At 38.8% G+C, this 15,248-nt stretch overlaps 1 protein-coding gene across 31 annotated transcripts in view; it reads left to right on the plus strand.

Annotated features, from left to right (window-relative positions):
- dlg1a (discs large MAGUK scaffold protein 1a) overlaps window positions 1-13,437 on the plus strand; it is a 143,515-nt gene extending 130,078 nt beyond the window's left edge. For 24 of the 31 annotated variants that reach the window (XM_072684197.1, XM_072684164.1, XM_072684167.1 and 21 more), the window contains 8 exons: window positions 2,400-2,496; window positions 6,481-6,522; window positions 8,532-8,582; window positions 8,673-8,774; window positions 9,804-9,976; window positions 10,077-10,186; window positions 10,481-10,572; window positions 11,461-13,437. In XM_072684197.1, the coding sequence (XP_072540298.1) occupies window positions 2,400-2,496; window positions 6,481-6,522; window positions 8,532-8,582; window positions 8,673-8,774; window positions 9,804-9,976; window positions 10,077-10,186; window positions 10,481-10,572; window positions 11,461-11,567 (774 nt within the window). In that variant the 3' untranslated portion in view covers window positions 11,568-13,437. Of the gene's footprint in view, window positions 1-2,399; window positions 2,497-2,924; window positions 2,950-6,480; window positions 6,523-8,531; window positions 8,583-8,672; window positions 8,775-9,803; window positions 9,977-10,076; window positions 10,187-10,480; window positions 10,573-11,460 lie in introns of all 31 variants that reach the window. The other 7 variants (XM_072684172.1, XM_072684173.1, XM_072684178.1 and 4 more) reach the window with 2 other exon arrangements.
- The last annotated feature ends 1,811 nt before the right edge of the window (window positions 13,438-15,248 follow it).

The following is a 15,248-nucleotide window of genomic DNA, read 5'->3' on the forward strand; positions in this document are numbered from 1 at the left end:
AGAAAGATTTAAAAAGATCTCCGCACACTTGGAAATCAGCCATTTACAAGCGGGTATATTTTTAAGTAGTAATAAATCAGTGGGGATGTCAAGTTTGTTTGTTGTTGTTTTGTTTTTTTTTCTCCCAAGGAAATTGCATTTTTAACAACGTTTTACAAATAAATTAAGCCATTTCTTACATTCTATTATTTTATTTCATATCATCTTATCTCAGTCTCAATATTGTTTAATACATATATATATATATATATATATATATATATATATATATATATATATATATTTGTATATACGTTTAAATAAGGTTTCCATGGGGTGTCCTAATTTTTTTCATTTGAGTGTAGTGCATAGATTAAGATCCTTTCAGTTGTCACAGAAATTGATTGCATGATAATGTTTTGGATACTGTAGTCAGAGTTGGTATTTTTGGCCATAAACGAAAGATTGTGTATTTTTGGGCTGATGATAAATTAAGGATGATGATAAGCTGTCAGCAGACTGTGTGCTGGAGCACTGATATTAATTTATTTCGAAAATTTAGATGAAAAGTGCTAACATCACGTTCACACCCGAAATGTTAGGAAAGCATGCTGCGCCTTCCGCTGGTGTTAATGTATTCAGACGCTAAAACAACTTTCACACTAGAAACCTGATTGGAAACTTTTCTCCACAGAGACGAGTGCATGTGCAGTAGTTATAAGATCTTATAGCACTTATTAGATGATTTTTTTCCCTTGTATATCTGTCTTTATTATGACTTATTATATAATGGCCAAATGTAATGTACTATATTGTACTGTATTGTACTAATCCCTCCTGCTGACAGAGGCTGGTTTATGAGACTGGTTAACAGCATGTCATGATGACTTTTTCCTCCACTGCTGATTTAATACATAGACTGATTTAACATACATACTCGACTGACCTCACCTTTTCTACTTAGTAATGCAGCACCAAGTGGGAAAATGCATGGTCTATTTAGCATTTAGCTTAGGAGGGGAAGGGAGGGGGGTGACATGACACAAAAAGAATGTGTATGTACATATATGTATACGCTTGCCATTGATGTCAAACTGCTCTCCTCTTTCATCGTGCATGATGACACGTCCTCGTCTCTTACCGTGTGCTTTGATTTGCTTTCTAAAACAAATCTTAACCCACGTCTATTCAGCTTTGCATTGTTTGTTCACTCTCATCTTCCTTAAGGTTTTGCTTCCAAGTCGTGTTTTAATCAGTCGTGTCTATCACGTGGTTGATTTGGTCCTGGGTTTAAGCTTTTCTTTTGTCAGTTAATTGATCAATGTCTGTAATTCATCTCTGTAATTCATCTCATGATTTTAAGTGACTCTGGTGCCACAAAAATATGCAACATACATGCAGTGATGGGTTTTAATAGAGAGAATCTTAGTTTGAATATGATTGTTAAAAAACTCTGAAAAATCTATTTAGACTGTTCTGCATTTAAACTGGATGTAGCTGATCAGCTGAGACCACTAAGACATGTTCGGAGTCTAAATATTTGGTTTTTTTTGTAGTTGCACACCTGAACTGACATTTCTAACAAACACTAGCAGTCAATATTCACCCAAAAGCTTTCCAATAATTACATGCACAAAACCTAAAACCACCAAAACAGCATATATATGTATGTGTGTATATATAATGTATTTATATATATTTATGTATATATATATATATGTGTGTGTGTGTATGTGTGTGTGTGTATGTGTATGTGTATGTATGTATGTGTGTGTGTGTGTGTGTGTGTGTGTGTGTGTGTGTGTGTGTGTATAAAACAAACTGTACATACATATACACATACATATTATATATATACATATATAATGTATGTGTGTATGTATGTACAGTTTGTTTTTACATAAGGGTTATTAGGTCCTCCAGGAAAGTTGGAATTTGGCACAGTACCTGTTGTTTAAAAGGCCTCCATTTTGCTGTTTGGCTATACAGTGACACTTTTTTATACATAACAGTAAGCCAAACTGTGCCCTAAACCACATCATCTACGTCTGTGTGACCTTAATGAAGACCAGTGTGCTCTTGAGCAGTAAACGTGTATGTGCATGTACTTATGGTGTCTTTTGTTTTCTATTAGAGTGATTATTGACTACTATTGATTAGTTCAGTAACTCCAATTTAAATCCAAAGAGTCAAAATCTGGACACCAGTCATGCCTTTGCTGGACACCTACACCTGGGGCTAGTTTGTACGTGTACCATTTTAGTATACTAACCATTCCTTTAAGCATATGATCATGTGGCAACAGAGTCACTGATATGGGTTCAGCTGGGTATTTGTATCACACCTGTACTAGACACCTTCCTTCCATCTCCCTTTTTGTTCTCCATCTCTCCCCTCCCCCTCCCTCTCTTCCTCCGCAGTCGCTCAATGACAAGCGTAAAAAGAACCTCTTTTCACGAAAATTCACTTTCTACAAGAACAAGGAGCAGAGCGAACAGGAAACGAGTGATGTGGACCGTAAGTACTACTGTGGACACCGGGCCGTCAGAAAGGGGAGAGTGGGCAGTACAGGGCAGGTCAGCCACCCGCACAGAGGCAGCACTGGACAGTAACCCCCCCCCCCTCCCTCGATACTGCAATACTTTATATTCGAAACATGTGCCAGTCCACTAAACCTGCACTTCTGCCAAGCCATTATGGATTTATACTTGGGGATTCTGCAGCATTAATCAGCCGTGCTTCCACTCTGAAAGCATGATATTATGCATTCTGGGAAAAGTACATGCAGTACTGCCCACCAGGACGACGGCACACTTTCTCTGAGGGGATGTTGCAGTATGGAGGGAGGGGACTTGTTCGTCGGTAACACCACATGCATTATTGAAGTGTGGTAACCCTTGTTTCTGTGGTTTTTTCCTGTTTGCTCTCTGACGACTGCTCCACAGGACCTGAGTGACGACAAAGGCATGAGTAAGTTCTCCAAGGCTGCTGCAGTTTTAGATGGCCCTGCCGCCTTCACCTCATGCCCTCAGCCTAGTTTTCCTTTTCCATATCCATCTTTTCCTCATTTATTACTTTTTTGTCTTGATATATATATTTTTGTTCTTTCCCTGGGATCCACTTATGACATTTGTTTGATTTTATGCATCAGAATTTATTTTGCAGGGCCATTTCCCAAGCCACCTTAATCAATGTATGTAAATAAGCTCTGCTCCGGGCTTTACCACTCTCTGTAACATCAGGGTAAATTGACTAATCCAGCAACTGTAGACTGAAATGGCAGATACAGGCATGTGAAAGAATGGGGAAAAGTGTGTTCACTTGAGGTTAATTGAGGTTGTTTCAGCCAAAGTCCATGTGGAGAAGTATTGCCAGGAGAATAGGATTATAGAATTGGCACCATGCCTAAAACCAGGCATGGACTAGAGGGGTGTAAAGCCCCTCAGCATTGAGCAGTGAAACTGTGATCTCTGGAATGATGGATGGTGCTCCATCTAATACTTTTGGGATGAGTTGGGGAGTTGGGGATTAGGTGCGTGGTAATCATCCAGCACCCTGACCTCACTAATGCTGTAGTTGCAGAATGCTTCAAAATCTAGTAGAAACCTTCCCTGGACAGTAGAGACAGTTTCTCCATCAAAAGCAGGATTTTTGACACTTGATTTTGAGAGAAACCGAGAATGGATGGGCAGGTGTCCCAATACATTTGTCCATACAGGAGATATTTTACTTCAGTTTCACTTCAATTTCAGAAGGAACAATAAATACAGGTGCCACAATACTTTTGTATTTTAGTGAATGACAGGATGTCTTTGCAGCTTGGTATTAAACCAGTGGTTTACCTACTACCTTAAATTCATTGAAAAAGCACATAATATAATATGTTTTTATGATTTAAGACTTTAAAAACAGACAGTAATTGTCCTGTAAACTGTGAGGGGGGTTTATAGCTGTTCTTTTCTGTGGTGGCTGGTGAAGTACATCAATTAATTTAGTCATATGTTAGTTATGTGACTGAACAACAAATTATTATTTAATCAGTAATGCTGTGCACATGTGATCCTGACCCACAGTTATGAGGGCGTTTATGTTCCAGCAGTGGCATTATTGTTTAACATGTGGGTTTAATACCTGGTTTAGCACACTCAAGCGATTCTGTTCAGCAGCAAGACTGAAGGCACAGAAACTGCTCCTGCCTTTTCTTTTAAACGGCAGCACAGCAGTGCTAATGCACCACCAGTAAGCCATCACACCACACTTAATGGTTTTAGCACTTATGACCAAATGCTCCTTATGGCACAAAAAAAACCTGCGTAATCCTAGAGCGTAATCTACATGTCGTTATAATGCAGAGCCGAAATCCTGATCCGTAGTGCAGAACGCTGAGTTCTGTTCTGTTGTGATGTGAAATTAAAACCCTTATTACTATTACAAGAGGCTGCGGGACAGTGCTGAGGCATCAAAACACACTCTCTGTTTCACAGCTGCACCACAAGCGTTATTACAGGACTGACATTTACGCTTCCACTACTTTTATCTTCATTTGCATTTAAAAGGCCTTTTCACCTTCAGAACACTGCGCTTCTTTTGTGGGAAGAGTGGCTAAAACTGGTTACTTTGGGGCCACTGATGATGGCCATTTAACCACCCATTTTTATTAGGGCAGGTGAAGAATATAGCAGTAGTGGGGTGATATGCTTCTCGCTAAGTAGTAGCAAAAAAAAACAGTAGTCTACACCAGTAGTCTCCAACCCTGCTCCTTTGGATCGACCTTCTAGCACTTTGGATCCAACCATAGTTGAACTGAACCCTGCCTTCAGGAATCCAGAAAACCCACATTAGTGGGATGTAAGATTTAGGTTGGAGATGAAACTTCCAGGACATAGTTCTCCCAGAGGAGGGTTGGACACTACTGTCTTACACTATGTATGTAAGTGGTTATGGTACAGCAATACTGTTTGCTGTCTGTTAAAGGTTTGGGGGCACAGCACCTTCTTCTAAAGCTGAATAAATAATAATGAAGAACAGTTTTGTACATAGAATGAATTGTTCTTAGAAAGGAGAGAACCTATGTTTGGATTTATGCACATGGTTCTGTCACCAGTTTAAAATGTGAACACAAAAAAAAGCAAACAAACAAAAAGCAGGAAAAAATGAAATTGAGCCAGATCTTCACATTGAATGTACGCATTCCTGGGCATCAGACTTGGCCTTGGGGTGCCCTGGGCATCAGGCTTGGCCTTGGGGTGCCCTGGGCATCAGGCTTGACCTTGGGGTGCCCTGTGCATTAGGCTTGACCTTGGGGTGCCCTGGGCATCAGGCTTGACCTTGGGGTGCCCTGGGCATCAGGCTTGACCTTGGGGTGCCCTGGGCATCAGGCTTGGCCTTGTAATGCCCTGGGCGTCAGACCTGGCCTGGTGGTGCCCTGGGCGTCAGACCTGGCCTGGTGGTGCCCAGGGCGTCAGACCTGGCCTGGTGGTGCCCAGGGCGTCAGACCTGGCCTGGTGGTGCCCAGGGCGTCAGACCTGGCCTGGTGGTGCCCTGGGCGTCAGACTTGGCCTGGTAGCATCAGACTTGGCCACTTCACTGCACAGGTTTTGAGGAAAAGCCCATTTAGTATGACATTCTCACAGTCTCTATCTCTCAGCGTCAGATCAGGGTTTGTTGTAAGTGCCAGTTTCTGATTTCCAGTGTTACTTGTCAACTAAGTAAACACCTGCAAATCAGCTATTAATACTTTATAATGCATGTTTTGGTTCAGTGGTTGCTATGAAGAGCAGATTGATACAGATGTATGCTCTAGACATGTCTGTTGTTAAAAGCATGTATTTAAACACCTAATGAAGAGTACAGACAACAACAGAGTAATTACCAACGTAATGGTTGGTATTCAAAATGATTCTGCATTGAATATGAAAAATACGAAAACAGCTGTTTAATAGATTGTGTTGATGCTCAAAACAGTAAAGAGCACATGTTCATTGGGTTCGAAAAGCTAGTTGTCCCCAAACTTTTGACCAGCAGTGTTTTGTAAAAGTGTGCACGCCACACTGAAACAGCTTTCTGTGGTGGAGTTGGTCGTCTCTCTGTTTATGAATATGCACCATGGCTGTGTTAAGACCCCCTGCAGGACTTATGAATATTGTAGTGTCAAAAGCAAAATGGTAAAAATTTCATAACGTCTGAGGAAGAGCGATTTTTTTTCTTTTCGTTTTTTTTTCACTGCAGTGCATCTCCAAAGTCTTTTCAGTCTTTTAAAATTCAGCCTTGGTTCTTTTTAGTGCTGCTTGCTTTTTTTAGTGACTGGAGCTTGCAGCAGCAGAACGTTGGGCTTCAACTGGAAAGTCTCTTAAGGTCCTTAACACTGCCATCTGCTGGTGCTTGACAGGAGTACTGTACTGTGCTGTATTTTGTGCTGTATTTTGTCTCCCTTGCCGGGTGTATGTGTTCTGGGGTAGTTTCATGTTGGTGGTGCTTATGTTCCCCTTCTTTTGATTTCAGAGCATGTAACCTCTAATGCCAGTGATAGTGAAAGTAGCTACCGTAAGTGTGTTCCCTTTCATTTCCTCTCATCATATGTCAGCATTTAGTGTGTGTTGTTTTTTTTTGTTTTCCTTTGTAAGCTATGGTTTGTTTCCCATGTTTTTTCCTTCTGTTTGCCCTGAATGAAAACTGTTATTTCAGAGATAGGACCATATGAAAGTTTCCTACCGCTGTGTTAGTAAGCAAAGTGAATATGGTTTTTGGTATTGTTACCGTACTAGTTTAATCTCCTGAGAGAAAAGCACTTGTAGGTCTCGGTCTCTATTATTAATATGCCCACTTGTACAAATCTACCACAGGTGTTTAATGGACAGTTCACTTGCTTCTTTAATACTACCGTTTGACTTTCTTAATTTTTTTTTTATTAAATGAGATGCAGTTTCTTAAAAAAAATAAAAATACAATAAAACAAATAATAGACTGAAAATAGATTTCAATTTTAAATAGCTTAAATTAGTAAAAATATATATATATATAGATATATACACACTAAAAATACAATAAAGAATACTTTTGATCATGAACAGTAAGCTTCTCTGAGCATAATGTGTAAATACAAGCACAATTAGCAGAAAATATTTGTTGATAACCTGTACCATGAAACTGGTTTGTATAGTTTGTAAAATACAAAGTTTGTATTTTTATAACACTATAATAATACACTTGGCATCAGTATCAAACTCAAAACTCATGACAGCCCTAATTAGCAGACTTTTTGACATCCTGTATATCTTAACACCAACATTTAATGCATCATTTATGTGCATCAGTCTTATCACCAGCACACACATCCTGTCCTGGCTTGTTGAGTAATCAAACACTGTTTAAACATATGACTCTCATTGCCTTTTATACCTCAACAACTGCTCAATTCATAACGCTCACACAGAAAAACAGATTTATGAGCATTTCATTGGGGAAATTGAGCCTAAGGTGCAAGGTCCCACAATTATTCCAGCGTTCTGTCGTGATGCCCAGCCTGTTTTAAGAATCCTAGCCGTTTCAGAGCGGATATTGCCTCTGTTATCAGAGACGTGGTTCAGTTCAGTTAGCCAGAGAGTTTGCTCTTTATGACTGCTAACTCTTATCACTTCTGTGAAGCGTTACCTAATTACTGGAATGATGTGTTTCAGCAGTTTGAGACTGCAAGCATTTCCTGACCCTTTGGCTCAGTCTTCTCTGTGCACTTCATGGCCTGGGAGATAAACGTTTGATCATTGCTAATGCAGTTCCACGCAAACAAGACACAAGGCAGAAAGCTTTTTTTAAAGTTTAATACCTTTTTATAAACACTACTTTGGAGTACAGTTAGGTCCTGAACACTAAAGAAGCGCATACAGTACTGTGCAGATGTTTTAGACACCTGTAAAAAAATAAATATATAATATATAATTATTAAAAAGCCCTTATCTGGACACTAAGTGTTTATTAGCTTATTAAAGTTAAATATTAGAATAGATTCAAATTACATTCATACAGAAAGCAGTGGCTTTATTTATATCACTGTCTTCATCAAAACAACTCCAAAGCTCTCCTCATGGGAGCCTGGGATTGTTTATAATGATCATCCAACAGCTGGTTTGGTAAATCAGTGCTTAATGGTGTTAAATCAGGTGAGCAGGTGATGGAATTGAACACGTCCACGCGCTGGCTGAAGGTCTTCCAGGAAAGGTCTGGAACCAAGCTTTGATCTTCAAAATAGCTCATAATAAAATAGAAATCTACTGTGTTTATGTTTACCTGCATCTGTTCTAGTGTGGTCTGATGTTTCTACAAGCAAAAACACTCTTATTACTTAGATAAATGGTCATAAATGCATGCAGTTGAATCAGTTTAAATGGACTGTATTCACTGTATTAACAAAAATCAACCGTAGACAATAACATTCAGAGCAGCAGTGCTGAATTACAGTACTGTTGAAATATATTTGCTAGAGGAGCCAGACTCATGGAAGCTAAACGTGAATGACCGTGTTTTGCTTAATGAGCCTGTTTTCTTTGCTCCATCAGGTGGACAGGAAGAATACGTTCTGTCATATGAGACGGTCATGCAGCAGGAAGGTAAGGTGTTTTTACCCATGTACGTGTTCCGATGCTCAAGCTATGTTTGGTCATGATGAGCTACAAATTAAACTGTCTGTCCCTTCACAGTGAGTTACACTCGTCCAGTGATTATTCTTGGCCCGATGAAGGACCGGATCAATGATGATTTGATATCAGAGTTTCCTGATAAGTTTGGATCCTGTGTCCCCCGTGAGTACATAAAAACTGTCCTTATCACTCCTCTGATATTATATAAGCGTAACAAAACTATTAGGAATACAGATTTGATAGGTTCCACATCCTGCGTTTTATTATTCCTCTGTAATAATATGTAATAATGTTGCGAGGTGTGCACAGTTTTGTGCACCGAGGACAGCCGTTATTGTATTATATGTATATCTAGTACATTTCATCGCTGTCACACAAAAACCTTGTATCTTCATATAACTTTCAAAGGAAGTCAGTGTAAAACGATATTATTCCAAATCAATTTGGAGCATTTTAAATGAAATCACGTTTACGGTCACGTCACATTACACAGGTGTAAAGGTGAGTGAAAAACTAAAGTGCATAGTCCCTCACGGTAGTAAAATAAAAAAAAAAAAAAAAAAACCCATACAAAATAGAAATATTGAATATTTACACATTACCATACACTATACATATACTATACTCTCATTAGACACGCACTATATATACTCTCTATTTAATAATATTGATTTTCCTAATATTGCCCTGGTTTAAAGCAGTTTAAATGTACAGGTTTAATATGATCTTTCTATTGGCTTATTCACTATATAGAAAAACTGCCAGATTCAGATAATATTAAAAAGTGAAAAACTGCAAAAATGGAGATGCAGGATTTATGTGTGACGGCGACAATATGTAAATTACATCTGTTTTGCTTGGTCGCTCTGTACTGTACCTTATTTAGGGTTTGTCCAAAAATCTTCAGGGATATCAGACAAAGAATTGCAGTCCCTCCTTTTAGACATCCAGTTTTTTTGAAGACTGCAATGATGCATTGTATTTTGATTGCATTTATAGACTGAATCAACAGTTATATGTAAACATGTCTATGGTTATGGCATTACAAGCATGAGGAATTCAAAATGGGCTGTTTTTGCAGATGGTGTTCCTTATATGGACGTTTTGTGGACTTGAGTCCATGATTGCTAATATGTGCCCTCTAATTAAATGTTATATTTATGGTAACACCATCACCTATCTTCATTGCAGACACAACTAGACCAAAGCGGGACTATGAGGTAGACGGCCGAGATTACCACTTTGTCATCTCTCGAGAGCAAATGGAGAAAGACATTCAGGATCACAAGTTCATAGAGGCGGGACAGTACAACAACCATCTCTATGGGACGAGTGTGCAGTCAGTGCGAGAGGTTGCAGAAAAGGTGTGCGTCACTTCCGTTTACCCTGTTACACTGATGGTCGTGGAGCAAGGCTGAACCTTGACCAATACTGACCATTTCTCACTTTTGCTCACCTGTTCAGGGCAAACACTGCATCCTGGATGTCTCTGGCAATGCCATCAAGCGACTCCAGCTAGCACAGCTCTATCCTATTGCCGTGTTTGTCAAACCAAAATCGATGGAAAATATTTTGTAAGTCAACATTACCGCTTTTAACATTTTAGTTGTTTTCTTGTGGCCGTCCTTTAGCATCCCAGACTGTGCTCATTTCTACACTGTGACTCTAATTCACTGTTATTACATTAGACTGTAACTATATACTGAGTAGGGGACTTTTGTTTTAAACGTGTGTAATTCAGCTCTGAGGACAGTATTGACTGTAGTTTTAAGTTACACCATTGCTATTGGTATTGCCAATAAGAATTGGCTAACCTGACATGCATTTTATGGATCATGTGGTGATGTTTACTCTATGTTCCTCATCAGAGAGATGAATAAGAGGCTGACGGAGGAGCAGGGCAAAAAGACCTTTGACCGAGCCATGAAGCTGGAGCAGGAGTTTACAGAACACTTCACCTGTGAGTGCAGCACAGCCGCTCTTCTTTCCTCTGGTTTATGTGCACTTTGCTCTTCACTATTATCATTATTATTATCATTATTGTTATTATTATTGCTTCACATAATTTGAATCTGGTTCTCCTTTATGTTGTCTCACTCATGACGAATGGACCAACAGATATGTTCTAAAATGATTTTTCCGCCTGTAAAGTTGCCAGATACAAGCGATAATGCACTTCTGTTAAAAATGTGGTTCATTTAGTGAAGTCTGTTAAGTTAATTCTCCCAGTGGTTAGGACTTTAGGAGCAGGATAGAAGGACCTACACATCCGATTTATCAACAGAAGTTGCATACAAAATTGACAGGAATCAACCAATTATGTTTTGATTTCCAGTTTTGTGAGCAAGCTGTCACTGTAGGCCTTCTGCAGGATCTGACTATGTGTAGGAGTGGCAGCAAAACCAATAGGCTTCTGCTGACTGTTAGAAATTAAATATAGCCGTACTATGCCAGGACTCTATACCGAATGACACTTGGAAATGTAAGTTTCTAAACCAATAGAGGCAGAAGTGAAAATTAGCATTGTCTTAGCATGAGTAATTTTACAAGTGAGAGCTGATTATACACAAAAACATTGACATTTCTCAACAGTGTTGGGAAGTCATCATTTTTTTTTTTATATTTCTCATAATGGGTGTCCTACTGACACCCAACACTTTCTGGACAGAACTGTAGGTCAGGATGTTTTTCTAATGTTCACGGAAACTGACTAATATATGAATGAGCGCATTTGTGGCATTTTGTGTGTGGATTTGAGGCACTATAGTCCTTACGCTTATTCATTCAGGCTCTGTGTGAGACCTATTCAGTGATTTAACGACATTGTCTGTATCTTTCTGTCTCTCAGCCATTGTACAAGGAGACACCTTGGAGGAGATCTACAACCAGGTTAAACAAATCATTGAAGAACAGTCTGGACCGTACATCTGGGTGCCAGCCAAAGACAAATTGTGAGAGGGCATCAGTCGACGAAAAACTTGTTGTTTTTTGTTTTTTCTTTGTATTTTCTTCTTCTTTTTGTATTATTATTTCCCTCTACCAACCTGGCCTGCTGTGTGAACTGGCACTCTGACTCCAGAGTAGGAGATACGCTTGCGTCCTATCCGCGTGCGCATCTTGCTCAGACTGCTGCGTGGCACTCGGGTCTGGAGCTTTGCATTTCCAGCTTCCAGGGGGGGACAGGGTTACGCCTAACCAGCGACTCATTGTGGAGATTCTATGGTACAGATTCCTTAATGTTTAAGGGAGGTGACTTTCTGGAAGGAACAAAAGGATTTTAATGCATTATATACATTTTGGGTTTCTTTTGGTTTTGGTTTTGTGTTGTTTTTATTTTCTTTTTTCTTTTTCATATTAACAGACGTAAATGCATTCATGTGTATGTTCACTTGGATTATACATGAAGCAACACTTTGCACGTTTTAGCATTAAAAGCATGTTTCGGACAGTTATTTTCTAGCTAACATATGTTGTTCTTGAGTTTTTTTTTTTTTTTCTTAGACATGTATTTCAGCTACGTTAACCATAGCCACACACAAAACACTTTTCTCGCATATACTCCTTATCTAATACTAGGATCAACCCATTTAACTTATGCAACGATCCAGTTTCACCACTGCACAAGGAGGGGGTGGCGGTTTGATTTCTGTTCTGGCACACAAAAAGGTCTTTTTTCAAGAATCTGAATGTTTTAATCTGAGAAAGGTGCTTCTGAGTTTGAGCTGAGGTACAAAGCAGAAAGGCTGAACGTGGTTTTCTGTTTTTTATTTCGAATCCAGGTGACCGTGTATTTTAGGACAAGAAACTGCAATGCAAATATGAGAGAGTTAACTGTACACTGAGATTTTAACGTATATTTAACCCTCAGTATACTGCCTATTTTGTTATAATAAAACTCTATATTGAGCTTTACTTAAACTCTACAACTATGAGAAGAATTTCCTTTATATTGTTAAACATATATAAATCAAATCTATATAAATCTATATAAATACAAATGAGAATATATTTTCCTTTACTTTCACCACCATTTCTTTCCTTTTTTCTTTTCTTTTTTCCCCTCTGCATTATGTCACTATATGAACTTCATGGCCCTCAGTGAAGACATACCTGAGCTCCGTGATGGACTGCCATAGCAGTCTGCACAGAGCAGTTACAAAATTCAGTCGTTGGCAGCTAGTTCTCCTCTGCCCTCTCTTCCATGTGAACTCTGTCTCTTTAGTTCTTAAGGTGGCGTGCATGGTTTTAAAAGCAATAGTATTTCTAATATGTACTTTATAATGAGTACAAGTGAGCTAGAGGTTTCGACGTTGTGCTTTCAGCTGGAGTCGTGCAAATGTCAGCGGTGTTGTGGAAAGTGAGCAGCCGAGGCAGGTTGACCTGTGTCCTTCACAGTGGGTGGACATGGGGGGGATTGACCATAGCTGACACGAGGGTGGCCACGGCGCTCTCGAACACAAGCCTTTAATTCTCCACTGGAGGGCGCTCTCACAGAATACACAACCCCCCCTCGCCCATTCTTATTCTCGGAGATGATTGTTTTCTAAAAGACTGCCTCTCGACCATTTAATCACAGCTTTCTAACTCATTTTTGACTGGACTTTGTAAATAACTCGCCAACCTGATTCATTCCATTTGTCAAAAGAGGAGAACTGCTAATAAAAAAGAAAATCACACACCGGTTCTATGAATGCATCGTTCTTTATGTGCCGACAGATGATTGTCTTTTCATTATAGCGCCTCTAAGTAATTGCAATAGAAATCATATGTTCAGAATTTTAAAGGGGCACTCTGGCCAAAATAAAACAAAAATGTTACCTAGCTATGTCTGTTGTAAACATGCTTACTCACCACCTACAAACATGCAAAAAAAAGACAGTGGAAAACCACCTTCGGAAGCATCTCTGAGGTGGGAGGAAGCTTTAAAAACTGCTTTGTTGTAGATGACTGTTTTTCTGTTTTTTTTTTTTCTTTCTTGCTAGCTGTTAATGAAGAAGGAATATTACTTATAAGAATCCAAATATTACTTTAGTATTTAGTAATCACTATTTTGTGGAGGTGTTACCAAAAAAAATATTAATTAAATATATATATATATATGTATGTATGGAGATTATCTGGTGTGATTAATTTAATGTTCCATTTTTAGCCATGTTGGTCCAGTGCAAAACTAAATATTAAAACATGATAGAAATTGTCTTTTTTCCCCCAATTTTATATATATATATATATATATATATATATATATATATTAATTAGCCGTTTCAGTGGAGTAATCCCATGGCATTTCAGTGATATTATGAAACACTAAGGCTATAATGCGGCTTACAGATCTCCGCTCCAGCCTTTAATCAGCACCCGCTTGTCATTGAAAGCAGCACGTCAGATGTGTGTAGTGCAGCAGGGCACAGTTGAACATTTATGATGCCGTTATAAACAGGCTTCCTTCCTGCTGTTAAACTATAAGCCAGTGAATATGTGGTTTATATTCCAGTCTTGTGTAGCCAACCTCCCTTCCATAAGCATTTTTGCTTCATAGCTCAGTTTACAGAAGTGAACGTGTTAAGAGGACAGGTTTGTCTCGTGCTTGCTCATAAAATCATTAAGGCTACATTCTTTAATTGTCGGTTCAGAGGGTTCATTCGATATGCTGCTGTATGTCACTGCAGTTGCAGGAATCTAATCTTACCATATGCATATCTATTCTGTTATGAAAGATGCAGTTTAGTATTTTTTTTTACATTTGTAAATAATGACCGTCTGATTGTTTTAATGCAAAGTAGGAGCTGCTTGGTGTCCACTGCGGTGCTTTGTAGTAGTTACTACTTGGCATCACTATTTGAAGACTGCCCGCATAGGGACGTAATAACACATTCATAAGCATTGAATAAAAATGTAAAAGCTGTAGTTATTAATAAACATGCTTTACAGACAATTGCTTCCGAACTGTACATAGTGGGTCTTTGAGTGGTTTTGAGTAGCTGAAAGTAATAAATTATCCATTTAAATCTTGGCTAGACAGATGAAGGTGATGCCGAAACTTTTACGTAAATAAAGATTTAATTTAGCCATTTTAAGAATGCATTATGACGTCTTTATGTAGATAACCTTTAAATGCATTATTGCCCTATACTTTGACTTTTTTTTTTTTTTTTCTTGCACCGATACCGATATGTTACCAGTATACTGATGATTCTTCATGTACTGACACTGACACTATATCTATACTTTATGAAGACATTTGCAAAAAAGGTCCCTTAATTATTTAATCATCAGCAAGTGTGACCCCTTCCATCAAAGCAGACGTCCATCCTTCTACTGCGAGAAATGGGAAACATTCAAGAGAGCTGCCAATCTTCCCAGGTGTGGATGTCCCAGCCCATTCACCTCAAGGTCAGGCTGTGCAATGCTTACGGAAAATTAAAAAAAAAATGCCCAGGAGCTTCATCTCAGATTCCACAGGCCTCAGTTTGCATGTTAAATGTTCCTGTTCATGACGGTACATTTAGAAAAACACTGAACGAGTATGCTTTAGAAGGGTCCAACATTGCAGCACAGCTTAAGTTCGCATCTGAACAACCCCAAAGATCTCTGGAATGATGTCCTTTAGATAGATAGATTGCCTGAAATTTGTTC

The sequence above is a fragment of the Salminus brasiliensis genome, chromosome 7 (genome assembly GCF_030463535.1).
Source record: "Salminus brasiliensis chromosome 7, fSalBra1.hap2, whole genome shotgun sequence".
In the NCBI taxonomy this organism is placed as follows: Eukaryota; Metazoa; Chordata; class Actinopteri; order Characiformes; family Bryconidae; genus Salminus; species Salminus brasiliensis.